This window comes from Aotus nancymaae, unplaced genomic scaffold (genome assembly GCF_030222135.1).
Source record: "Aotus nancymaae isolate 86718 unplaced genomic scaffold, 86718_ANA_hifiasm-v0.15.2.pri h1tg000009l, whole genome shotgun sequence".
NCBI lineage: Eukaryota > Metazoa > Chordata > Mammalia > Primates > Aotidae > Aotus > Aotus nancymaae.
Window position 1 is genome coordinate 2,778,896 of NW_026988420.1, and position 27,386 is coordinate 2,806,281.

The 27,386-nt window shown below is 41.3% G+C and overlaps 1 protein-coding gene across 1 annotated transcript in view; it reads left to right on the forward strand.

The window, feature by feature from the left end:
- Window positions 1-24,884, forward strand: part of MIPEP (mitochondrial intermediate peptidase) — a 170,045-nt gene extending 145,161 nt beyond the window's left edge. The window contains exon 19 of the mRNA XM_021677332.2: window positions 23,951-24,884. Within this exon, the coding sequence (XP_021533007.1) occupies window positions 23,951-24,048 (98 nt within the window). The 3' untranslated portion in view covers window positions 24,049-24,884. The remainder of the gene's footprint in view (window positions 1-23,950) is intronic.
- Window positions 24,885-27,386: the final 2,502 nt, after the last annotated feature.

Here is a 27,386-nt window from a genome sequence, read left to right on the forward strand (position 1 = left end):
TTGATCCTTAAATTCTGACATGAAAATAACTGGCCTTTAGAAGGCAGGAGATGTAAGCAGTGTGGATCTTGGGCCCTGATGGTTCTCTTCACAATCCCCAAGTCTTTTTTACTTTTTCTTTTTCTTTTTTTTTTAATGATACAACCTATCTATTCTCGTTGACATTGAAGAGGCCTGCCTGACATCCACTGATCAACAATAAAATCTTCCTCTTTTCCTGTGAGCTCCTTTAGATTTTTGTGACAAAACTATCAATTTAGTTTATAACCATATTTATCCATGGTGGTCCTGATGGAAAGATTCTCCCCACAGCCACGTAAGCAGGATGCAGCCCAGTTAGTTTTGGATTCTGCCTCTGGTTACGGAATTCCTTATGCTCTCTTCCTTCAACTTTTCCACAAAGAATCTGAGGGGAGGTGGAAGGGAAAGGCTAAAGTCTAAGATTTTAGCATTCCAGGAGGTTATTTGTAAATATTAAACAACTTTATTTCTGTGCTTCTTTCTAAATAGAATCTCTCTCTGGTCAAAAGCAGTATGCAAGTAGAGATACTAAGTAATAATGGAGTTTTTCAAATGGACCAAACATCAGATCAGATGTAAAAAAAATAGTAGTAGCTAAATGAGTCAATTTTCAGCAAACTGAAACTCGCTTTCGTTTGTTTTTTCATGTTGTCAGACTGACTCACCAAACCAAAGTCTAGAAGCCCACAGGGCCTTACCTTAAGCTAATCAAAGTCATGCACCTTACAGTTCTGAAGAGCTTTATTTATAGTCTGATAAACACACTCACTTTTGCCATATTATCCTATATCATCTCTTCTAGCTTATTAAGTGTTACTTTTATTTAAGAAACAAACCAGAGAATTATGGCTTATACTCCAAAGGATCACCTCCACACTCCAAGAAGATAAATACAAACAATAAAGATACTTATCCACTACTTTCTTTAAAAACTATTCTCAGTTCCAGCAGCACAGAGCACATCAGCACCCAGAAATTGGGTTTACACCGTTCTCCAATAAGAGGAACCAAGGCTCCTTGGAGAAATGGCTGATTCCAGCGCTGGAACAAGGAAGATAGATGAGCCTGGAGCATCTTACAGTGCCAGGAAGGAAGGAAGTGCCCAGAAACATACACAGTGATGGGCGTGTGTGTCACAGCAGTGGGAGTCCACTGAAAGAGCTCCCAGCAGCCAAAGCTGGGTCAACTCGAGCAATCAAATAAATCACACACTTTTGGGATGTAATACAAAGTATTAAATATGTATCCATGAGTCCATACTGATGTAAATAAACAAATAAATGAATAGAATAGAATAGACAAATTTCCCATGGAGAGGAGTTCCAAGTAATTTATGTACATACTTCCCATCTCAGAGAAGTGGAACATGACTCCCCACTCGTTATGTCGGCTGTGCAGAGTGACTTCCTTCCAAGGTGTACTCTAGAGATGGGGGAAATGACAAATGCTACCTCAGCCAGGTGATCAAGGTCAATATCAGTGATGCATCCTGTGGACAGTATGCATCCTTGATATAACATGATGAGAAGTCTTACTCCCAGAAACCCATAACCCCCAGTCTCATAAAGAGAAAAACATCGGACAAACCAAATTCAGGACATTCTGCAAACTTCCTGAGCCGTACTCCTCAAAATTGTCAAGGTCATTGAAAACGAAGTCTGAGAAGCTGACACAGTCCAGAGGAGCCTAAAGATACATGGCAGCTTCATGTAGAGTGGTCCCTGGTGGGTCCTGGAACAGAAAAAAGACAGCTAGTTCTGTTCATACTAGGGCAATCTGACTAAAGTGTACCTGGAGCTAATAATACTTTGTGAATACTGGGTCGTGGGTTATGACAAATGTGCCACACCATGAAAGATATTAACAATAGGGGAAACTGACTGACTGTGGGGTGTAGAGGAACGCTCTTGACTCCATCACAATTTTTCAGTAAATATAAAACTATCCTAAATTTAAAATTTAGTTAAAAACAACCTCCTTGGGCAGGTTTTCAGAAATGACACTGCCACTCATGGTTTGGTCCACACCTTGTCTCTGCCATGTTTCCCTGTTTCCTGGTGGCCTTTTCAGTGCCGCTTCGGGGAGGGAGGGTCACAGAGCTGAGTGAGATTGGAGGGGGACAAAATGAGGCTGGAAGGTAAGTGGGCATCAGATCAGGCAGGGTATTGTAGATGCTGTGAAAGAGAGTTGGTGTTTATTCTGAGGACCATGAGAAACCATTGACAGTATTTTTTTTTTTTTTTTTTGAGATGGAGTTTCGCTCTTGTTACCCAGGCTGGAGTGCAATGGTGCGATCTCGGCTCACTGCAACCTCCGCCTCCTGGGTTCAGGCAATTCTCCTGCCTCAGCCTCCTGAGTAGCTGGGACTACAGGCGTGCGCCACCATGCCCAGCTAATTTTTTGTATTTTTAGTAGAGACGGGGTTTCACCATGTTGACCAGGATGGTCTCGATCTCTTGACCTCGTGATCCACCCGCCTCAGCCTCCCAAAGTGCTGGGATTACAGGCGTGAGCCACCGCGCCTGGCCGACGGTATTTTTAAGGCAGGTAGTGATGAGATCAGATTTATGTTGGCATGGAGGTGAGTGAGCCTGATATCAAGGATGACCCCCCTCCAAGCTCCCTGCTTCAGTTGTTACAGAGTAGGTTGCATGGTTATGACTGCCAAAGGAGACAGAAATCAGGAAGCCCTTATGCAGTTCAGCCACTGTGGAGAATTCAGCTCGGGAAGCTCCCAAGCCTTTCAGATTCAATTTCTGAGGGACTGCAAGGACTCTGTACAGAATGAGCTGTAGGAAGTCCTTGCCCCATACAGTTCCGATGATGGGAAACTCACTTTTTCACAAGAAAATTCACTTCAGTTTTAGACAGCTCCTCTGATAGACAGAATGACATGTTTATTCAAATTGACCCAAAACATTTAGTCCACTTGAAAGTTTGATATCTTGCTGACACAGCAGCTTAAGTAATAAGCATTGATGCATTTATTTTTTTTTAATAACCTGATTACTCACCTAGTAGGCAGAATGTGCTTAGCTCAAGGCTTTGCTGTTAGTGTTATTCGCACAGTACAAACATGATGGTAGTCAAGGAGCAATAAGTCCTGTCTGTCATCAGAAGTACATCTGACATTTAAAATAAGAAAGCTAAATAAACAATCATTGTTCAACTGTAGCTTGATTAATTTCCCTATTGTCAAAAAGTATACACTGTTACTGAAACAAAAGGCGTTTTACATTGTCTTATAGCACTGAAAATTAGTAGTAGTAAATACTTCCAGTTTTAAAGCATGCAGTTGGCGTTTATGCAGTCTGATTAATCACTAAATATTGGCGTTATGTGGCAAGGCTGGCATGCCCAGCACTGCAGGACAGTAAATGCACACTACCTGTGGATGGTTATTCCTAAATTTATTTTTTAGAAGGTCTCTTTGCTTTTTTAATTTTTTTTAATCGAGGCATTTTCAAGGGAAAGATAAGCCTTAATGCATGACAGGTTCTGTGTGACGGAGCCAGCAGCATCTGTGCCCCTGCATCTGTGGTTTGTGGAGGCTCAACATAAATAAATGCCAGAACATGCTCAAAGCACCTATCTTGGCTTGGGACAAGTGGCTACCCTAGGGTATGTTTTACATTTGTGAGGGACTTAGGAGGAAACCCCCTCACACAGATACAGTAAATATTAAAAGATAGATGATTTAAAACTACTAGCACTCCAAGTAAAACTATGCTGTTGGAAGTAAATCATTCTGATGAATTTTGATGGGTTGTTCAAACATTTATGAATAGAGTCTCTTCATTTCCCCTGTAGTCAGACACTCTCTACCCCCTTACTCTGCTTTGGTTTTGCTTCATAGCACATATTAATATTTACTTCCCGACATAATTTCAACATACATTGTTTCATTTATTGGTTTATGGTCTCTGCCCCTCAATAAAGTCTAAGCTCTGTGATGGGAGGGCAACTGACTGTCATGTTCACAGCTGTATCTGCAGCCCTGTTACAGGGCTCAGCCCATAGGCATTCAGTAAATATTTGTCAAATGAGTAAATACATTAATACCAAAATTAGACTTACAAGAGCAATTTTTTTCCTGTGCCATAAAATAGCTGTGATTTAGCTGGGTATTCACAGGCACGATCCCACTACTGATCAACACGGGAGTTTTGACCTGCTCCATTTCCAGCCTGGGCCGGTTCACCCTTCCTTAGGCAACCTCCGCTCCCAGGAGGTCACCATATTGATGCCGAACTTAGTGCAGACACCTGATCGGCATAGCGCACTACAGCCCAGAACTCCTGGGCTCAAGCAATCCTCCCACCTCAGCCTCCCAAGTAGCTGGGACTACAGGCACACACCACTGTGCCCGGCTAATAGAGCAGATTTTAGTTGAAGAATTGAAATTGACATTTGGTAACCAACTCCTTTATGAAATGTTGCCAGAGGACATAGGAACAAGAAGATTTCTCTTGGTTTAACTGGATTGTTTCCTGAAAGACCATTTACAGGACATCTTGTTTTTATCTTTGCCTTTTTCAACTATCTGTAAAAGAAACTTTTTCTTTATGACTGTAACATAATATCATTAATAATGAAATTTGATTAAGAAATTATATCTATACCTGATTTTTCTTTTATAGCTAATAGTTCATCTTTACATTAAAGTTTCTCTTATATATATATATATTTTTTTTTGAGACGGAGTTTCACACTCATTACCCAGGCTGGAGTGCAATGGCGCGATCTCGGCTCACCGCAACCTCCGCCTCCTGGGTTCAGGCAATTCTCCTGCCTCAGCCTCCTGAGTAGCTGGGATTACAGGCACACACCACTGTGCCCAGCTAATTTTTTTGTATTTTTAGTAGAGACGGGGTTTCACCGTGTTGACCAGGATTGTCTCAATCTCTTGACCTCGTGATCCGCCCGCCTCGGCCTCCCAAAGTGCTAGGATTACAGGCGTGAGCCACCGCGCCCAGCCCTAAGTTTCTCTTATTAAATAGTCCCTGCTTAATTATAGAGTTTGCACATCTCAGATATTTGAATAGCATTATCAAGTTCTTTTTCTGACCTATCACATAAGTTAGAGTATGTGAGGTAAAACAAAGTTTCTCTACTCCCTTTCCATTCAGTACTAAGTGTGTGTTTTGATTAAGCTTTAGGGTCAGGAGAAAGGCCAACTGTACTTACCTGAGCTTTAAAAAAAATTCTTAAAATCTTAAGTCACACACTCAAAATAGCAGAATTTCAACACTAGATTTATTTTTGTCTTCCTTTTCATGCACATACATTTCACATAAGGATAGGGATTTTATTTAAATGCTGCAATAGCCTGTATATTGATTTTCTAAAGATGAGTAATCTTTTATGTCAAATACTTTCAGTAAAACTAATTTCTGCTACTTGTATATTTCCAGCATTGGATAGGAGGGAGTTACAGTAGTAGCAATACAGAAATGCTGAATCAAACCAAACATGCATTTATGTTATTTTATTATTATTGTTACAATAGTGAGAGCAATAACAATAACTACAGCTAAAAGCGTTCGTTGAGTGTATTTGATGTGCTAAGTACTATGCATGTTGCTGTATGATCTCATTTAAGTCTCTGAGCAGTCCAGGCGATGCATAAGGAAGTTACTTGCCTGAAGTCACACAGCGGCAGGCATTAGAACTAGGATTCAGAGTCGGGCACTCTGACTCACCTGTGTGGGCTGGTAATGCCTTCAACTTCTTTCTCAGGTTATACCAGGAAGTTTTTGCTTTGAAATAGGTGCATGCACATTCCACTGTATTTTTTTTTCCTTGCTCTTTCATAATTTTTATCAACTGAGTTGCCTTGTCAGGAATAACACTGATGCTCAAAGCAGATATTATTGGGCCATCAGAGTAAAATGTCATAGAGACAAATCTGAAAAATGGCATTTGCTAACTAGTATGTATGAAGCATCAATTGCCTTACCCTACATTGAATGTGAATGCATGAATGCACAGCATACAAGGCAGGATTCAGAATTTTACAGGATGCTCATTGGCAGAAAGCTGCTTTTCTTGCACAATGTAGCAGGAATAAATGAGGAAAGCATGTCATGGAATCAGAGTTACAATTTAGTAGCTCTAGGATTACAACATAATTTCAATAATAGAGGCAGCCCAGAATAATGGCCAAGTAAATAGAATCCCTAATCTTTGGCTTGTTCATATATTTACCCAACGTAGCCTCTGAAATAGCTGAGAGCTTTTTGGAAGAAAGAAATGGAAAGGAGCACCTGCATTCTCAAGGCTAAGACCTCCAGCTTTTGTAAATGCACTAATATTTTAAGAGGGTGTGTGCATGTTTAATGCGTGGGTGTGTTTGTTTAAGGACGACATTGAGCTTCAAAAGGCAAGATGTTTTGTAACCCAGAAATGTAATTGGAAATGGAATTATTAAATCTGACAATGAAATTAAAATAAACTAATGTGTAAACAGAGCACATATGTGGGGCTGTACCTGCTGGCTCAACTTCTGTCTAACACAGGTTCAGAGGCTTCACTTCAGTTCAGTCAATAACTCTAGAGGGATAGAGAGAGCCTCACATGTGAACGCCGACAGATACTAACCCAGCCCAGGGAGCTGCAGAGTCTTTTTAGTTCAAAGGAAGAGAAGATTTCACTTCCTGGCTGATAGTCTAATTTTCTCAAGAACTGATTGTAGATAGAGGGAATCCACCTTTAGCAAAGGGTGTGGGTAACCACAGTCTTGTAGCAAAGAAAAACTTCAGAGTCAAGATGGTGAGCCATACATTTGCTCTAGGCTTGGGAGAGACAGCTCTGGAATGAGGATTCTGATCTCATAAAATTTACTTAAGACTTTTCAAACTAGCCTTGGTAGCTACAGTTCTTAATCCGTCTAGGCTGAGTTTGGCACATATAATTATTTCAGCAGAAAAGATAGCCATTAAACTATTACGATAAATTATTAGAACTGATAGTGGTACTGAGAATACTCAAACCTCCTTTTCACTCACTCCCAAATCTATTTAGATAATCTTTTTGGTACATCCAAGTTATTATGTCTAGCGGTGGAGGATGACGTAGCACAGATGGCTGTATATCTAAGCGAATGGCAGGTTATAAAAAGATTTCTGATCTTTTTTTTAATTGTGGTAAAATACATGCCATACCATTTACCATTTTAATCATTTTTAAATGTATAGTTCGAAGCCATTCACGATGTCCTACACTGACAATGCTGGCCAACGACACCAGTATCCATTTTCAGAACTTCCCCATCACCCCAGTGAAGACTCTTTTATCACAGAAGTTGCAAGTAGAAAAATGGATTTATTTTAATTCCATCTTTTGTTTATTTCTTTGAGTAGATAAAACAGTTCAGAACTGTTTGTATTAAAAAGCAGATGGCAAAAAGAAAAAAGTAAGCAGTGATTCATGAGCTGGATAAGTAACTTGTGATTGTGAGTTTTATGATAGTTGTATGATATTTAATCATAGATCAATGTTTCGTAATTGAACTTGTGTAAAAATAGTAAGCAACCTCATCCTTCAACTCTTAAACTAGGAAGTAAGTTTTCATTAATATTTGGGTCTGATTGTTATTGTAGTGAGTTACTGAGCATTTCTGTGTGTTAAATGCTATATCTTATTTAATCCTTATTAACAGTCTAGCAAAGTAGATGACATATGGCCAGTTTTATGAACTTCAAACATTATACTAAACTCCAATATTTTACTTTTACTCAGATTGCTTCCAGCAGAAGTTAAGTGACTGGTCTGAGGTCGCTTAACCAGTTGGTTAACCCAGGGTAATCACTTACTAAACCCTTGCTGTAACCTAACCATCAGGATATATTGCCTTCTTTAGAGCCACCCAAAGTTTTATTTAGAAAAATAAAAAGCTATTTTTTTCTCTCGATTCTTTCTTGGCACCTTTTCAAAGGAAAACTGTTGTATAGTCAGAAGAGAAATAGCCTGAAATTTTAAATAATAAGATACCATGCAGACCAGATAATGTTCCATTCAGCCCCAAATTCACACCAGCACAGTACCCCTGAGGCTGTTGGTGGAACGGCAGAATGGCTAGAATGACTGCTCTGCTGACCCGCAGGGCCCCACCTGGCTATCGTCCACTAGGGAGTCCTCAGGACATTTTCTTTTTTGGAGTCTGAGGCTCTTCTTGGTCTACCAGACTGTTTCCTAAGTGATACTTATAGGACTTAACTGGAAACCTGATGGGAATTAATTAATTTATACTAAGTCCAGTGCTGTGGCTGAAATGTAAGAATATGACTAGCTTTTGGCTTCTATTTTTTAAAAAACTTGGGTGTTTTTTTTGGTTCAGGTGTACATGTGCAGGTTTGTTATATAGATAAACTTGTGTCGGGGGGGCTTTTTGTACAAATTATTTTATCACCCAGATATTAAGCCTAGAGCCCAGTAGCTATTTTTTCTGCTCCTCTCCCTCCTCCCAGCCTCCACACTCAAATAGGCCTCAGTGTGTGTCGTTCCTTTCTTTCTGTCTATGTGTTCTCATCATTTAGCTTCCACTTGTAAATAAGAACATGAGGTATTTGGTTTTCTGTTCTTGCGTTAGTTTGCTAAGGATAATGGCCTCCAACTCCATCCATGTTTCTGCAAAAGATGTGGTCTCTTTCTTTTTTATAGCTGCATAGTATTCCTTGTTGTATGTATACCACATTTTCTTTATCCAGTCTGTCATTAATGGGCATTTAAGTTGATTCCATGTCTTTGCTATTGGGAATAGTGCAGCAGTGAACGTTCATGTGCGTATGTCTTCATGGTAGGATGATTTATATTCCTTTGTGTATATAACCAGTAAGGGAATTGCTAGGTCAGATGGTAGTTCTATTTTTAGCTCTTTAAGGAATCGCCACACTGCCTTCCACCATAGCTGAACTAATTTACAGTCCCACCAACAGTGTATAAGCATTCCTTTTTCTCTATAACCCTGCCAGCATCTGCTATTTTTTTGACTTTTTACCAATAAGCATTCTGACTGGTGTAAAATGGTATCTCATTGTGGTTTTGATTTTTTAGCTTTGATTTTAAAGAACTGATGAGATGTTTGTCCTGAATGTCTTGGCCTCAGGGCACTGGCCACTCCTTATTGGTATTAGGAATCCATCCACCTGGCCACACACACAGAGCACCCAGACCTCCCCTTTCCTGGGTACCCTTGGCCACCCAGTCCATGAACTTTCCTTGCACCTTTGAAACCTAAAGCAACGATACTTCCTTTCCTGACTCCACAAGGGAAGAGCTAGTTTCAGGAGGACCCAAGCTATGGAGGCAGTCCCTCTGTGGGACTTCCCCACACCTCCTGCCACACCCTGGCAGGACTCAGTGGCAGTGAGACACTGTTCTCTCTTTGGCCAGGAACAACCGCTGTTTTCCAGTGAACGTGGGAAGTAGAAATCAGGCATTAAAGCTTGCTTGTGTATCACCCAGACTTTATGAATCAGAGGAAAGAGAGAATTATTTAAATGAAAAAATAGGCCAGGCGCCGTGGCTCACACCTGTAATCCCAGCACTTTGGGAGGCTGAGGCGGGCAAATCACGAGGTTACGAGATCAAGACCATCCTGGCCAACATGGTGAAACCCCATCTCTACTAAAAATACAAAAATTAGCAGGGCATGGTGGCGCTCGCCTGTAGTCCCAGCTACTTGGGAGACTGAGGCAGGAGAATTGCTTGAACCCAGGGGGCGGAGGTTGCAGTGAGCAGAGATCGCGCCACTGCACTCCAACCTGGCGACAGAGTGAGACAACGTCTTAAAAACAAAACAGCTGCTTCAGGTACAAACCCTGGGTCTACAGAGGTGGTTGGTCTTTGATCAAATAAAAATATCAACATTCCCTAGATATCGTTAAATTCTTTTAATGACGGGTGAACTGATTTTTTTTCTTCAATCAACTGGGAATCTTCTTGAAAGAAATAGAACCAAGTCTGGCTTATCAAAGCAGAAAAGCAATTTTTTTTGGAAGAATATGCAGGATGCCCAGAAGCAGAGGAAGAAGTCAGGACAGGACTCCGGAAAAGCAGCTCCATGGGGCTGGGCAGAGGAGCGAGTGTGTTCTTCAGAGGGCTTGTGCCAGGATGGCTCAGCTTCAGCAATCCATAGACCTCTCTCTGTTCCACTCAAGGGTCAATCCTAAAAAAACACATCTGGCCACTCTCACTGGGTGAGCCAAGGGCAGGGAGAGCTTCCTCATTCATTGACCCACGACAGGGTCTCTGCCTGTGCACTGTTGACGTTTTGGGACCAGGTAAGTTATTTTTGTTGAGCCTGCCCTGTATGTGGTAGGGCAGTTCACTCCCATAATGTGACAACCAAAAGTGTCATCAGACCTTGCCAGATGTCCCCTGAGAGACAAAATCAACGTCTAAACCACTGCTATAAAGTAAAATCATTCTCCTAACCAGAAGGGAAATGGATGCTAGGTGGCAAAAAGAAGCAATGTTCTACCCCATTGATACCTTGGTGCCATATGAACAGCTATGTATTTCCATGGCTTTCTCCCCAACTCATGAACTTCCTGAGAACAGAAGCCATGTCTCACTCATACCCGTGTGCCTGCTGTCTCCAGTAACACCATGTTTGGCACACAGGTGCTTAGTAAAACCTTTGATATAACCTTTGATAAATGCATGAGCATACGTTCCGCCTGAGCCCCGTCAGGAGTGGTCGTGTTCCTGCTTGCTGCTGTGCACGGGGAGGTTGGCCTGCAGGCCAAGGCCTTTATCTCCAAACCCTAATGGCAGGAGAGGTCCACGCCTGTGGGGAGTCAGACCTAAACCACTGCATCCACCTTTCTTCTAAAATCACCCACTTTGGCAGAAATCATGGCCTCTCAACAGAGGGCCAGTCCCCTGCTGACGTCCTCATGTTTTCCTTGAGTAGTGGCTCCCCCTGGGCTCCTGACTGAGATTGGGTTCTATTTCTCAGGTTCAGAACAGTCAGAATGAAAGAAGCTTCTTAGGTGTGTGTTTCTGAGCTTTTCTCATAAAAGAATTAATAATTGGTCAACACTAGTTACTGTCCTCTAGAATGTTCCTAGTAATCAAAACATACCCTGCTTTTTAATTTTTTAAATGAAAGGACTACCCTAATCTCCAAAGGGCACCTGCCGTCTGGGAGGCTTCTTGAGCAAGTGTAGACCCCCAGCTTCCACACAGCTCATACTGACACCATGTCCCTTTCTCCTTCCCACCCCCCAACAGATCCGTAGGCCATATCCATGCCAGATCTACTAGATCATTGTAGGTGCTTTTCCAGCTAGCTGGGTCTTCACTAACTTGGAACAGTGTCGCAAACAAATCATAGTTCTACGTGAAACAGTTGTTTTCTGTTTCACCTTAGAAATCTTTTTTAGTTTAATTAAGTAGAAAATTATGTGCGTATACATCTTTCTTGCTCAGTATTTTTCAAGTTATAGTTTCCAGTTGAGAGAAATGACATCTCATTTTCAGGCTTTTAGGTTTCCACAGGTCCATCCGAGCTATGGGTCTTAAAGGTGAGCATGCAGCAGAATCACCACTGGGAAGGCTTATTAAAACACAGGTCACTGGGCCCATCCCCAGGTTCTGATTCTGCAGGGCTCAGATGGGGGATTAAGTATTCATATTTCTGACAGGTTCCGAGTTGACACACCAGTGATATCAGGCCCCTTTTAGATCCACTGGATCATAGTTTTCAGAAGAAAGTCCCGGCCAGTCACAGAGGTACATGCCTGTAATCCCGTGGGGCACTTCGGGAGGCGGAGGCAGGTGGGTCACTTGAGCTCAGGAGTTAGAGGCCAGCCTGGGCAACATGGCAAAACCCTATTTTTACAAAAAAAAAAACAAAACTGGCTGGGCGTGGTGGTACATGCCTGTAGTCCCAGCTAAGGAAGGCAGCAGGGGTGGGAGGATCACCTGAGCCCAGGAAGTCAAGGCTTCAGTGAGCTGAGATCGTACCACTGCACTCCAGCCTGAGTGACAGAGTGGCACCCTGTATCCAAAAAAAAAATAAGAGTCTTAGTAATTTTATATATATAATATATACAGGGTGTCTAATCTTTTGGTTTCCCTGGACCACATTGGAAGAAGAAGAATCGTCTTGGGCCACACAGAAAACACACTAACACGAACAATAGCTGATAGGCTAAAAAAAAGAAGAAAAAACTCACCCCCCCAAAAAAATCTTATAATATTTTAAGAAAGTTTATGAATTTGTGTTGGGCTACATTCAAAGTCATCCTGGGCCACATGCAGCCCACATCCATGAGTTGGACAAGCTTGGTGTATAACATCTTCCTAATAAATAACAAGTGATTTTTTTTTTTGCCCTTTTAAAATTCATATTAGGCATTCAGACAGAATAAATGGATAAATGAGTGGAAAAAACCCTTACAAATATTCAATTAATAGTTTATTCATTCATTCTTTGACTTTCATTAAACTTGAATCATACTTAGCCATTGATCAAACAGCCATAGTTTCATTTTATTGGACACCCTTGCTTGGTGTCAAACAGTATATGAAATAGGCTCAAATAGAAGATGTACCTATTCTTCTTCCAAGCCTTAAAATAATTCTACTTTATATATTCTACTTTATATGCCTGGTAATCCTCTGTATTTATGAAATTAAATGATATGCCAACCATATCACCCTAGGGGCTTAGGAAAGGGAGCCAGAACAAGATTCCACCTTTGCAAGGTTGGCTTGCAGGCATAATCTAACTGCCAACCAAATGCTCTCAATTATGTTTTCAAATAATTATATTAGTTATACATCCAAAAAGGCATTCAAGGGGTTAAACAGGTTAGGCCATGAGTATGCTGATTTTTAAATGAAGTTCTGGTTGGATTATGTGTTCATTATGTATTACAAAATAACAGGGTATGAACTTGCAGCTTTGTACACATTGAACTCATCCTGAAGCTGACAGAATTTTTTCTTGGCGAAAGTGTAGAAATATGCATAGTTAGGAGCCCCTTAAACCTGTAAGAGTTCCTGTTTGAAGGGGTTACCGCAGACACTTGGAGAGCACCCAGAAAACATCCCTAAGCACAGAACTCTTGGGTACTTTTTCTCTCAGTATCATGCCAAGACAGGAACTCCAGCAGCAACCAAGCATTGTGAGCACAGTGTGCCCTGATGGGATGAGGCTCTTGGTCGTGACTTGAGTGCCTGTCCTGGTCACGAGTGTCCCAATCACACCTGGGCCAAGCCATCACTGGCAGTACCAGACTACAGCCCTGTGAGACAAAGCCAGTGATCTCCGCACTCTTCTTCCAGCTAGATGGGCACAGTCGTGACTGCTTTTAAAGTGCTCCACAGAACAGAAGCTGTTTAAGTTGGGTACAAGTGCTCATGGGTGGCATCAGGAAACAATGAGACCTTTCTCTCAGGATTTTCCACATATGTAAGTTCTGGCACATCAAGGATGCTGATATTTAAATATAAACCTTTTAAAAATATAATTGACAGAATTTCAGGGCATGAGACAATATATCATAGTGCTTTAAGATCATGGGCTCAGTAACCAGACTGCCAGGGTTCAAACAAACAAACCCGTGAGCTGTGTGACTCTTGGCTTCAGTTTTCTTACTTGTGAAGATAGTTCTCTCAAGGTGTGTTTTAAGGAGCCCACGGACCAGTGCTCTTAGGACAGTGCCTGGCGCACAGCGAATGCTCTGTAAATAGCCACCATGGTTCTGGGATTGGAGTGACTGGCATTCTCTCTGATGAGCCCCATCTAGGCCAGCTGTCTGCAGGTCAGGTCCTTCTGCATGGGATCTTTCTCCTCACTTTCTTTCCAGCTGTATGTCTGCAGTCACTTGAAAGAAAAGGACTGGAAAGACACAGTTTGGAAACCCTGCCACTTTAAGACTCAGTCTTGGAATCTTGTTGATATCATAATTTATTTTAGTCAGGCCTAGAATAATTACCCTAGGACTTCAGGGTTATGAAACATGCTAATTTGAGCAGAGCCATCAGAACAAAAATGTTCTGGCTTGTAACATCTTTTCTTAGCCCATTTGCGTCTCAGGTAAAATGAGGAGAAAAATACATTAAATTCTCATTCTTTAACTACTCCTTGTATATTCTCTGTCCCTCTCCGTAGGACAAATAGATGGAGATCTACCTGCCTCCTTTTGTGAGCTCATATATGCAGTGTGTGTCCTGGTGCAATTTTGTCTTTCTTATATTGCTGTTGACACTTCCCTCTTTTTAGTTGTAAAGTTATTGCCTATTTGAGGCCTTTTGGCAAGATCCATTCATTCTCCCCCTAATTTAGGTGATTTCCGCAGTGAAACGTGTTTGTTATCCCCACCCACCTGAGTTGGAGTTAACAGCTCCACGCTGGTTCCCAGGGGTGCCTAGAAAATAGTTCTTACTAGTCACCCTTCTAAAACTAAGACTTGAAGGCAAAGGGAACATTTTTGTCAGCTTTGAAAAAGAAATCAAAGCTTTCTTGGAATTTTTTGACTATGTCCATCTATAAAAGCCAAGTCCAGTTTTTCTTACTTGTAGAACTACCTGAAACATTGGGTTTTTCTTTTAATTCTCTGTGTAGGGTTTAGTTCATGTTGGCACTCGCAGAACATTTAAATCTAATTAGAGCAGGGCTAACATAACAGTGCCCGGGATTCTTCCCCAGTAACTGTTCTCGATTATCCCTCCAGGCACAAGTCCTCATTTCCTCCCTTTTGAAACTTCATCTTCAGCAATCCCATTACATAGAAATTCACCAAACCATTTAGCTCTAACCATATTTCTTTAGAAAAGCCCACAAGTTTATGTATTTTTTTCTTGTGGCCGCAGTTGCCATTCTGTGAGACACAGGGATTATTTAAGGTGGGAAATTGGAGAAGGACGTGTGCTAGTTGGGCTTGTCTACTGGGAAGGAGAGAGCAGGGTCATGTTTATATTGGCAGTTTGTTGAGTTGAAGTGAACCACTTCAAAGAACAGGATGGCCATACTTACCTGAATAGCTTGGCTCTGAATAAATGGCTTTCCCTCTGACAGTTCCAGTCATTTAGTTATAAACAACCAGGCATGTAATTATAGAAATGTTTCAAATACTAAAAGGAAGAAAATGGTGTGATAGACTAGCACATTTTATGGAAAGCCATGTCTTAATTAAATATTTTCTCCAAATGTTCTCTGTATCAAGAAACCTGGCACATAGGGAACGCATGAAACCTGATTTATAACCTGCATCTAGAAGGTACGGTGTCAACCCTGCTGCTTTAGCCATCATCACATACCCAGCGCTTCCATCATTCTGACAGCTGGGCCAGAGGCAAGGCCTGCATTCATGCATCCAAATTATTTTACTGTAAAAAAGAACACTGTGTTTGGAACTTAATTGTACAAATAGACATAGCAATGACATTCTCTTCTAGTAACTGCCCATTATTCCTTTGTGTCTCCACACCGCCCTGCTCCTCCTGGATTCGAGCTCAGTATGTCCTTCCTGTTCTGTGGGTCACCTTGGTTCAGAGTCCCAGGTCCTCTCATGTTCCTCTCCCAGAGTCTCTTCCAGCCTTACTCTACCCCGCCAGACCCTTTCCTGGTCAGCATACATTGTGCATTTTTCCACTTTATGCCTTTCCTGTATCGTCTCCTCTACCTAAAAGGCCCCATCTGTTAAGTTGCTGGCCAGTTCCATCTCTTTCACAAACCTTCTGAATCTTTTCATTGGAATTCATCTTTCTCTTCTGTTCTCCCACATTGACTGCACTTTGTGTGCTGTTAGCATCTACAGTTTACTTTTCCTCAAGATTTTATGTTAAAATTTTTCAAATATTCGGAAAAGTTGAATAGTACAATAAACACTCATATACTTGCCATTTAGTCAACATTTTCCTATATTTACGTTTCTTCATCTCTCTATCTGACCTTGTATTTTTATGCATTTCAAAGTAGTAGACATCAGTACATCTTTTTTAATTGTGCTTTAGGTTGTGGGGTACATGTGCAGATCATGCAGGATTGTTGCATAGGTACACACATGGCAAGGTGGTTTGCTGCCTCCATGCTCCCATCACCTATATCTGGCATTTCTCCCCATGTTATCCCTCCCCAACCTTCCTACCTCCCGCTGTCCCTCCCCTATTCCCCCACAACAGACCCCAGTGTGTGATGCTCCCTTCCCTGTGTCCACGTGTTCTCACTGTTCAACACCCGCCTATGAGTGAGAACATGTGGTGTTTGATTTTCTGTTCTTGTGTCAGTTTGCTAAGATTGATGGTTTCCAGATTCATCCATGTCCCTACAAAGAACATGAACTCATTGTTTTTTATGGCTGCATAGTCTTCCATGGTGTATATGTGCCACATTTTCCCTGTCCAGTCTATCATTGATGGGCATTTGGATTGGTTCTAGGTCTTTGCTATTGTAAACAGTGCCACAATGAACATACCTGTGAATGTGTCTTTATAATAGAACGACACATTCTAAATTATAAATGTGTCTTTATAATTATTTGGGTATATACCCAGTAATGAGATTGCTGGGTCAAATGGAATTTCTATTTCTAGGTCCAGAGGAATCTTCCATAATGGTTGAACTAATTTACACTCCCACCAACAGTGTAAAAGTGTTCCTATTTCTCCACATCCTCTCCAGCATCTGTTGTCTCCAGATTTTTTAATGATCGCCATTCTAACTGGCATGAGATGATACCTCAGTGTGGTTTTGATTTGCATTTCTCTAATGACCAGTGATGATGAGCATTTTTTCATATGTTTGTTGGCCTCATGTATGTCTTCTTTTGTAAAGTGTCTGTTCATATCCTTTGCCCACTTTTGAATGGGTTTGTTTGTTTGTTTCTTGTAAATTTGTTTTAGTTCTTTATAGATTCTGAATATTAGCCCTTTGTCAGATGGGTAGATTGCAAAAATTTGTTCCCATTTTGTTGGCCAGTTCACTCTAATGATTGTTTCTTTTGCTGTACAGAAGCTCTGGAGTTTAATTAGATCCCATTTGTCTATTTTGGCTTTTGTTGCCAATACTTTTGGTGTTTTAGTCATGAAGTCCTTGCCTATGCCTATGTCCTGAATGATTTTGCCTAGGTTTTCATCTAGGGTTTTTATGGTGTTAGGTCTTATGTTTAAGTCTTTAATCCAACTGGAGTTAATTTTAGTGTAAAGTGTCAGGAAAGGGTCCAGTTTCTGTTTTCTGCACATGGATAGCCAGTTTTCCCAGCACCATTTATTAAACAGGCAATCCTTTCCCTATTGTTTGTTTTTGTCAGGTTTGTCAAAGATCAGATGGTTGTAGATGTGTGGCGTTGCCTCCAAGGCCTCTGTTCTATTCCATTGGTATATATATATCTGTTTTGGTACCAGTACCATGCTGTTTTGATTACTATAGCATTGTACTATAGTTTGAAGTCCGGTAGCTTGATGTCTCCAGCGTTGTTCTTTTTGCTTAGGATTGTCTTGGCTATGTGAGCTCTCTTTTGGTTCCATGTGAAGTTTAAGGTGGTTTTTTCCAGTTCTGTGAAAAGGGTCATTAGTAGCTTGATGGGGAGAGCGTTGAATCTGTAAATTGCTTTGGGCAGTATGGCCATTTTCACAATATTGATTCTTCCTAACCATGAGCATGGAATGTTTTTCAATCTGTTTGTGTACTCTCTTATTTCCTTGAGCAGTGGTTTGTAGTTCTCCTTGAAGAGGTCCTTTACGTCCTTTGTTAGTTGTATTCCTAGGTATTTTGTTCTCTTTAGCAATTGTGATTGGGAGTTTGTTATTGATTTGGCTCTCTTTTAGTCTGTTATTGGTGTATAGGAATGCTTGTGATATCTGCACATTGATTTTGTATCCTGAGACTTTGCTGAATTTGCTTATCGGTTTAAGGAGCTTTAGGGCTGAGACAATGGGGTTTTCTAAATATACAATCATGTTGTCTGCAAATAGAGACAATTTGACTTCCTGCTTTCCTAATTGAATACCCTTTATTTCTTTTTCTTGCCTGATTGCTCTGGCTAGAACTTCCAATACTATATTGAATAGGAGTGGTGAGAGAGGGCAACCTTGTCTAGTGCCAATTTCAAAGGGAATGCTTTCAGGAGTTAGTTTCTTAATTCTGAGTTCTAATTTGATTGCATTGTGGTCTGAGAGACTGTTATGATTTCTGTTCTTTTGCATTTGCTTAGGAATTATTTACTTCCAATTATGTGGTCAATTTTAGAGTAGGTGTGATGTGGTGCTGAGAAGAATGTATATTCTATAAATTTGGGATGGAGAGTTCTGTAGATGTCTATTAGGTCCTCTTGGTCCAGATCTGAGTTCAAGTCCTGGATATCCTTGTTAATTTTCTGTTTCGTTGATCTGTCTAATATTGACAGTGGAGTGTTAAAGTCTCCCACTATTAGTGCGTGGGAGTCTAAGTCTCTTTATAGGTTGATAAGAACTTGCTTTATGTATCTGGGTGCTCCTGTATTGGGTGTGTATATATTTAGGATCATTAGTTCTTCTTGTTGCATTGATCCTTTTACCATTATGTAATGCCCTTTGTCTCTTTTGATCTTTGTTGGTTTAAAGTCTATTTTATCAGAGACTAGGATTACAACTCCTGCTTTTTTTTTTGCTCTCCATTTGCTTGGTAAATCTTCCTCCATCCCTTTATTTTGAACCTATGTGTTTCCTTGCACTTGAGACAGCTTTCCTGCATACAGCACACTGATGGGTCTTGACTTTTTATCCAGTTTGCCAGTCTGTGTCTTTTGATTGCAGCATTTAGCCCATTTACATTTAAGGTTAATATTGTTATGTGTGAATTTGATCCTGCCATTTTGATATTAGCTGGTTTTGCCCATTAGTTGAAGCAGTTTCTTCATTGTGTCGACAGTCTTTACCATTTGGTATGTTTTTGCAGTGGCTGGTACTGGTTGTTCCTTTCCATGTTTAGTCTTTCAGGAGCTCTTATAAGGCAGGCCTGGTGGTGACAAAATCTCTCAGCAATTGCTTGTTTGTAAAGGATTTTATTTCTCCTTTACTTATGAAGCTTTGTTTGGCTGGATATGAAATTCTAGGTTGAAAGTTCTTATCTTTAAGGATGTTGAATATTGGCCCCCACTCTCTTCTGGCATGTAGGGTTTCTGCCAACAGATCTGCTGTGAGTCTCATGGGCTTCCCTTTGTGGGTAATCTGACCTTTCTCTCTGGCTGCCCTTAACATTTTTTCCTTCATTTTGACCCTGATGAATCTGACGATTATGTGCCTTGGGGTTGCTCTTCTTGAGGAATATCTTTGTGGTGTTCTCTGTATTTCCCAGACTTGAATGTTGGCCTGCCTTGCTAGGTTGGGGAAGTTCTCCTGGATAATATCCTGAAGAGTGTTTTCCAGCTTGGATTCATTCTCTCCGTCACATTCAGGTACACCTATCAAACATAGATTAGGTCTTTTCACATAATCCTTTATTTCTTAGAGGCTTTGTTCATTTCTTTTTACCCTTTTTTTCTCTAATCTTGCCTTCTCATTTTATTTCATTGAGTTGATCTTCAATCTCTGATATCCTTTCTTCTGCTCGGTCAATTCGGCTATTGAAACTTGTGTATGCTTCGTGAAGTTCTCGTGTTGTGATTTTCAACTCCATCAAGTCATTTATATTCTTTTCTAAGCTGTTTATTCTAGTTAGCGTTTCATCTATCCTCTTTTCAAGGTTGTTAGTTTCTTTGCATTGGGTTAGAACATGTTCTTTTAGCTCAGAGAAGTTTGTTATTGCCCAACTTCTAAAGCCTGTTTCTGTCAATTCATCAGACTCATTCTCCATCCAGCCTTGTTCCGTTGCTGGTGAGGAGTTGTGATCCCTTGGAGGAAGAGAAGCGTTCTGGTTTTTGGTGTTTTTATCCTTTTTGTGCTGGTTTCTTCCCATCTTCGTGGATTTATCTACCTGTGGTCTTTGTAGTTAGTGACTTTTGGATGGGGTCTCTGAGTGAATGTCCTTTTTGTTGATGTTGAAGCCATTTCTTTCTGTTTCTTAGTTTTCCTTCTAACAGTCAGGCCCCTGTGCTGCAGGACTGCTGGAGGTCCACTCCAGAACCTGCTTGCCTGGGGATCACCCACGGGGGCTGTGGAACAGTAAAGGTTGCTGCTGGTTTCTTCTTCTGTTACCTTCGTCCCAGAAAGGTACCCGCCAGATGTCGGCCTCAGCTCTCCTTTATGAGGTGTCTCTGGATATACGGGGGTCGGGGAGCTGCTTGGAGAGACAGTCTGTCCCTTATAGGAGCTCAAGTGCTGTGCTGGGAGCTCCGTTGTTCCATTCAGAGCTGCTGGGCGGGTACGTTTAAGTCTGCTGCAGCGGAGCTCACACCACCTCTTTTTCCAGGTGCTCTGTCCTGGGAAGGTGGGGCTTTATTTATAAGTTCCTGATGTGCTGCTGCCTTTTTTCAGGGATGCCCTGCCAAGCAAGGAGGTAGTCTAGTCATAGTCTGCCAGCAGAGGCGTTGCTGAGCTGTTGTTGTCTCTGCCCAGCTGCTGTTTGAACTTCCTTGTGGTTTTTTTTTTACAGAGGTACAGTTAGAACTGCCTTGGTAATGGCAGAGTGCCTCGGTAATGGCAGACTGCCTCAGTAGTGGTTAACTGCCACAATAATGGCAGACGCCCTTCCCCCCCACTGAACTGGACCACCCGGGGTCCAGCTGCAAAGCTCTCAATCCAGAGTGTTTCAGATTGCTGGTCTTTGTGGTGGTGGGACCCACTGAGCCAGATCCCTTGGCTCCATGTTTTAGTCCCCTCTTTTTCAGTTGAATGGGTGGCTCTGTCTCCCAGGCATTCCAGGCACCAGTTGAAACAGCCGCCCAGATGTGTGTGAGTTTTTGTGTGGAAACCCGTGGCGCTGGCTGAAACAGCTGTGCTGGAAACTTGTGGCCTTTTCGGCCCAGGAATCTCTTGGTCTGTGAGCAGTAAAAACTTGTTTGGAAATGCGGTGATCACTCACCTGCGTTGTTCTTGCTGGGAACTGCACTCCAGAGCTGTTCCTGTTTGACCATCTTGGATCTCCATCCATCAGTACATTTTACACCTAGATTCTTTTGCATGCATAGCATTAGAGTTCAATAGTTGCTTACCCTATTTAGGTAAACTTTTCTTTTTTCTTTTTTTTCTTTTTTTTTTTTTGAGATGGAGTATTGCTCTGTCATGAGGCTGGAATGCAGTGGCACAATCTTGGCTCACTGCAACCTCTGCCTCCTGGGTTCAAGCAATTCTTCCGCCTCAGCCTCCCAAGTAGCTGGGACCACAGGCACGTGCCACCACGCCTGGCTAATTTTTGTATTTTTAGTAGAGACAGGGTTTCACCATGTTGGCCAGGATGGTCTCAATCTCTTGACCTTGTGATCTGCCTGCCTTGGCTTCCCAAAGTCCTGGGATTACAGACGTGAGCCACTGCGCCCAGCCAGGTAAACTTTTCCTGCAGTGAAATGCACAATCTCAAAAGACCTTTTGGTGAATCTTGTTGCATGTGCACACCTTTATAACTGAAATCACTGTCCCGATGTAGAACAGTACCATCACACCAGAGGTCCTCCTGCTCCTTCTCAGTTGATTCCAATATCCACTCCCAAATGCAACTATGGTTCTGATTTTTTTTCACCATATATTGATTAGACCAACTTTTGAACTTCGTATAAATGAAATCAAACAGTTTGTACTGCTTCTCACAAGACTCCTCTCACTCAGCGTAATGTTTTTGAGATCCATTTGTGTTGTTGCGTGTATGAGTAATTTGTTCCTTTTTGTTGCTGAGTAATATTCCATTATATAAATGTATTGTGATGTGTGTATTCATATCCCAGTATTAGAAATTTGGGTTGTTTCCAGCATAGGGTTGTGCAGGTTGTTTCTTTGTTGACATTTGCTTTCATTTCTCTTGGATAAATACCTGGGAATGAAATTGCTGGATCCTAGGGTAGGTATATGTTTCGTTTTATAAGAAACTGTTAGACCTTTTACCAAAGCGGTTATATCATTTTATCATTTCATCACAAATGTATGACAATTCAGGTTGCCCACAGCCTTGTCAACATTTGGTATTTTTAGCCTTTTTAATTTTAGCAATTCTGGCTGACCATGGTGGCTCACGCCTATAATCCCAGCACTTTGAGAGGCCAAGGAAAGAGGATTGTTTGAACCCAAAAGTTCAAGACTAGCCTGGGCAACATGGCAAGACTCCATCTTTACAAAAAATTTAAAAACCAGCTGGGCGTGGTGGCACACACCTGTGGTCCCAGCTACTCTCAAATTGAGGCTAGAGGATCACTTGAGCCTGGGAGGTCAAGTTTACAGTGAGCCATGTTCACACCGCTGCACCCCAGCCTGGACAATAGAGCAAGACCTTATCTTCAAAAAGAAAAAAAATAGCTATTCTGGTGGATGTGTAATAGTATCTCATTGTGGGTATGGTTTTCATTTCTCTAATGACTAATGATGTTGAATGTCTTCTCAGTGCCTATTGGTTGTGTTATTTATTCAGATACTTCTTCTGTGAAAGGTCTGACCTTGTGAAGGTACAATCTTTTGTCGATTTGTAATTTAAAAAAATCTTTACGATGAGTTGAAGGTGTTCTTTATGTATTCTGGGTACCAGTCTTATGTGAGATATGTTTTGTGAGTATTTTTTTCCTACTCTATCATTTGCCTACTTGTTGGCTTAATGGTTTCTTTTCAAGAGACATTTTTAATTTTGATGAAATCTAACATATTAATTTTTTTCTTTTTATGGTCATTGCTTTCTGTGTCCTAAGAAACTGTACCTACTTCAGAGTCAGAAAGATACTTCATGGGGTTTTTTAAGACAATAATTTTAGTGTTTACATTTAGGTCTGTTACCACCTCAAATTAATTTTTATGTATGGTATCCAGGAGGGGTCAAGGTTAGCTTTCCCCATATGGATATGCAATTCCGCCCAGCCCACCACCGTGAGTGTCCTTCTCACCCTCATGTTGTGACTGAGCCTACCCGCCCATATGCCCATGACCTGGCCTGATCCTTTACACACAGTAGATGCTTCGTACATGTTCACTGAATTGCAATACAGATAAGAGAACAATAGAGGATTCCAGCCATCTTTTAATGCCTTGATTTTGAAAACTGTTTTACAGAATTCATCTCCCAAAGTACACGTCGGCGTATAGAGCCTGTTCAACCCTTGAGTTAGCATTTCCTGCCAAGAATGTAGGTTGAAGCAATAAGGCTAATGCATAAATCTTTGCCTTTGCTTTCTTTAGAGTGAAGAAAGCACATGAATTCAGCATTTTATTGAATTATTAACATACGCTAGGCATGCTGCTTCATTGATTCTGCTACATCTTGTTTGATCCTTAGAGCAACCTTGTAGGAAACTTGGGTGCCAGAGATGTTAAGTGACTTCTGCGTTACACAGTTAGTAAGCTGCAAAGCTAGGAATTCTGTGGGACAGGGAAATCTGAAGGAAAGCCAATAACTTGATTCTGATATAAGACTTCTAGAAAAGAATTAACATCTGACTGACTCTCGTAAAGTATATAGAACTTGATAGCAAAACTTGGTAGGTAATTAAACTTACTAAATTCTGAATCATCCCAGTCAAAGATAACTTCCTAAGTGTATGGTCATAAAAAAATTCAGTTTTCTAATATCACTCTCTAAGTGCAGGTCATATATGCAAAAGTAAAAGCCCTTAGAAAATATATTTAGGCCTGAATCTCTAAGCTAAGGATTGATTTGATAGTAAAAATGCATCAAAATTATAAATAGCTCCAGGGTCCACACACTGCCCATGACTTTATAAGATATTCTTACAATCAGATCATAGAGCCAGAGTCTTATTTCAGAAAGCCAGAGTGTTCCCCTAGTGTATGGATTTGAATTTATGTCTTTGTCCTTCCTGTTGCCTCCTGGAGAATGCAGTGCTGACCCTTCCTTTGTTTGCAGGTATGCTTCAGAAGTGTCCTTCTGTTGATGACTTCGTAAGTGCCCTCATTTCTGACTTGGATCTGGACTTCGAAACTTTCCTCATGGATTCTGAATAACAGAAATACCCTAAACCTCTTAAATCAAGGTCATGTAGATAATGACTTTATTATAAACGCTACAGTAGTGAGAGCTTGTTTCTGATTTCAGTGTTCACTTCTGTGATAACTTCTGAAAAACTTTAAACTGATAGAACTTGGAATAAATCATTTGTTTTGATTATGCTTGCTTTTCACCCATTTGGCAAATGTTTGAGCACATGGAAATCTCTGAGCTGGTAATTATGACACTTCTACGTGGCATTGTTACATGGAGGGTATGGGCATTTCCTTAGTATGACCACTGTTCTGTTGAACTTTTTCTGCTTTCCATGGATCTCTAATTGGTTTAATTAAATATTTAATTAAAAGCAAAAGTATTTGTTTAAGACACAGTTTGAAGCAATCTTCAGAAAGGTACACATATAGTTCTTTTAAGAATGACGACCATTGCTGAAGAACTCTATTTAAAGTAGGCTTAGAAAATGCACTTTAAATAGTCAGATGCAAGCAACCAGCAAACCAAGTGTATTCTTTATGTATTCTGGGTACCAGTCTCATGTGAGATATGTTTTGTGAGTATTTTTTTCCTACTCTATCATTTGCCTACTTGTTGGCTTAATGGTTTCTTTTCAAGAGACATTTTTAATTTTGATGAAATCTAACATATTAATTTTTTTCCAAAATACATTAATTATCTGCACTGTTTTTTCCTGAATGTTTAGGCAGATAGACTCAGAACACAGAGAACTTCTCTGACTTGGCAATGAAGGTAGAATGAGTAAGTGCAAGTACAATTAATGAGTGACCTGCCAGTGTCAAGCAAATGGTGAATCAGGAAACGAGGGTTCAGACCATGCCTGTTTTTTTTTTTTTTTTTTTTTTTTTTTTTTGAGATGGAGTTTCGCTCTTGTTACCCAGGCTGGAGTGCAATGGCGCGATCTCGGCTCACCACAACCTCTGCCTCCTGGGTTCAGGCAATTCTCTTGCCTCAGCCTCCTGAGTAGCTGGGATTACAGGCACGCGCCACCATGCCCAGCTAATTTTTTGTATTAGTAGAGACGGGGTTTCACCATGTTGACCAGGATGGTCTTGATCTCTTGACCTCGTGATCCACCCACCTCGGCCTCCCAACATGCCTGTTTTTATCTGGAACTCATTTGCTTTACACTATTGCATACCATGTTGTATTTTGGTTTGTTAATATCAGTAAATAAATTATTTAATGGGTTTTTCCCACTGTTAAAGTCAATACTTAATTACAGATTTGCAGTTTAAAAAGGTATCTGCTAACAGCCTCTTCCTGCTTCCCACCAAATGACCAATGATGAAAGGAAAGATTCAAAATACCCAAAACTAGGACACAAAAAAACCTATTCGCAGAATCTGGAGGAATTTCTTCATGCTCAGAAACAGATGAGACTGGATGGAGAAACGCCATCAGTGACCTGCCTGTGCCAGGTGCACCTGGATGCAAGGGGAATCGACCTTTCATTCTTTCCCACCTCCTGCTCACCCTTAGAAGTCCAAATCAGTACTAACCACAAAGCAGAGCAGCCGGCACCCGCTGAATAGGGCTTCGTGTTTGACCGAGTGCTGCAGTGGGTCCCTCCCCCTGCTGCTCCCCATCGGCGCTTCTCTATACAGCAGCTCTTGGAAACTGCAGCTCACACAGCCTTGAGCATGGAGTCGGGCAAGCCTGGCAGTGGTGTCTCCTCTACACCCAAAGCAGAGCTGAGGAAGGGAGACAGCGTTCAAGGAAGGGCTCTGGTCCAGTGTGCGGGGAGGAATCTCGCTGTTTCTATGTCTCACCCTATTAATTCACAGTAGCCGAGCTAACTGAAGAAGAGATCTTATCCTGACAAACTGGCATTACACAGATGCCAGCTCATTCTGGGAAAGAGACGTGGAGAAATTGACATCAACCTGCTAGTCAGTTACAGGTAAATCTGAAAAGTGCTTTCATCAGCACCCAGGTGCACCAACAGTGACAAAACCCCTGCATCTTTATCAGGCCTTTTTTGTAGGGGTGAGGAACCAAAAAAAGAAGTCTGTATGGAGCCTTTTTACAAGCATTCTTCAGAAGAGGGAAAGGAAGACATCACCTGGAAGATGCTGGAAAATCAGAACTTTGAAAATTATTTTTTTTGAGACAGTCTTACTCTGTCACCCAGGCTGGAGGGGAATGGCATGATCTCAGCTCACTGTAACCTCCACCTCCCAGGTTCAAGAGATTCTCATGCCATAGCCTCCCTGGTAGCTGAGATTACAGGTATGCACCACCATACCCAGCACATTTTTGTATTTTTAATAGAGACAGGATTTCACCATATTGGCCAGGCTGGTCTCAAACTCCTGATCTCAAATGATCCACCCGCCTCAGCCTCCCAAAGTGCTGGGATTATAGGTGTGAGCCACTGTGCCCAGCCAAAATTATTTTTTAAAAGGAGCAAATATCTCTTTGTATAGTGCAATAAATTTCTCTGGTATTCTCTTTTTTTGGAGACAGAGTCTTGCTCTGTCACCCAGGCTGGGATGCAGCAGCTTGATCTCAGCTCACTGCAACCTCTATCCCCTAGGTTCAAGCAATTCTCCTCCCACATAGTTAGGATTACAGGTGCCTGCCACCATGTCTGGCTAATTTTTGTATTTTTAGTGAGATGGGGTTTCACCATGTTGGCCAGGCTGGTAAACTCCTGACCGCAAGTGACCCATCCGCCTTGGCCTCCTAAAGTGTGGGATTACAGGTGTGGGCCACTATGCCTGGCCCTCTCTGGAATTCTTAAAGAGATTTGAGAAAACATGGTATCTATGAAGTTGAGAACCATAAAGAACAAGCAGAAATAAAAAGACGATAGGACAAGTTAAAAAGGAAGATTGGTAAAATAAAGAAATGCAGAGAAATGATAACCACAGTACAATAATTTAAAACATTGTCAGAATCAGAAAAGAAGAAAATTGTCAAGGAAAAACCTGAGAAGCATTTCCCAGAATGCAGGTTATAAAGGGATGTAATGAGAGCAGATAGCAAGACAGCAGAGTGGAGGTCCACACCCTCTGAGTTCTAGAATTCCTCAGATGAAGCCAGGGCATGTGCAGCAAAAGCAATAACCAGAAATAAATTCTGGTGTACTCTTGTATTCCAGGAGTACAGACCAGTGCTTCAGCCAGGGCCTGGCATTTAGTAGGGGCACTGGTGAATGAATGCTAATCACTGATTTCAAGAAACCCTTGTTAAGCTGAACGAATGACTGTGCAATTCAAAAGAGAATCCCTGATGGTGGCACACAGTGCAAATGTCCTCAGTGCCACTGAGCTATACACTTTCAAATGGTTCTGCTTTGTGGTAAATTGTATAT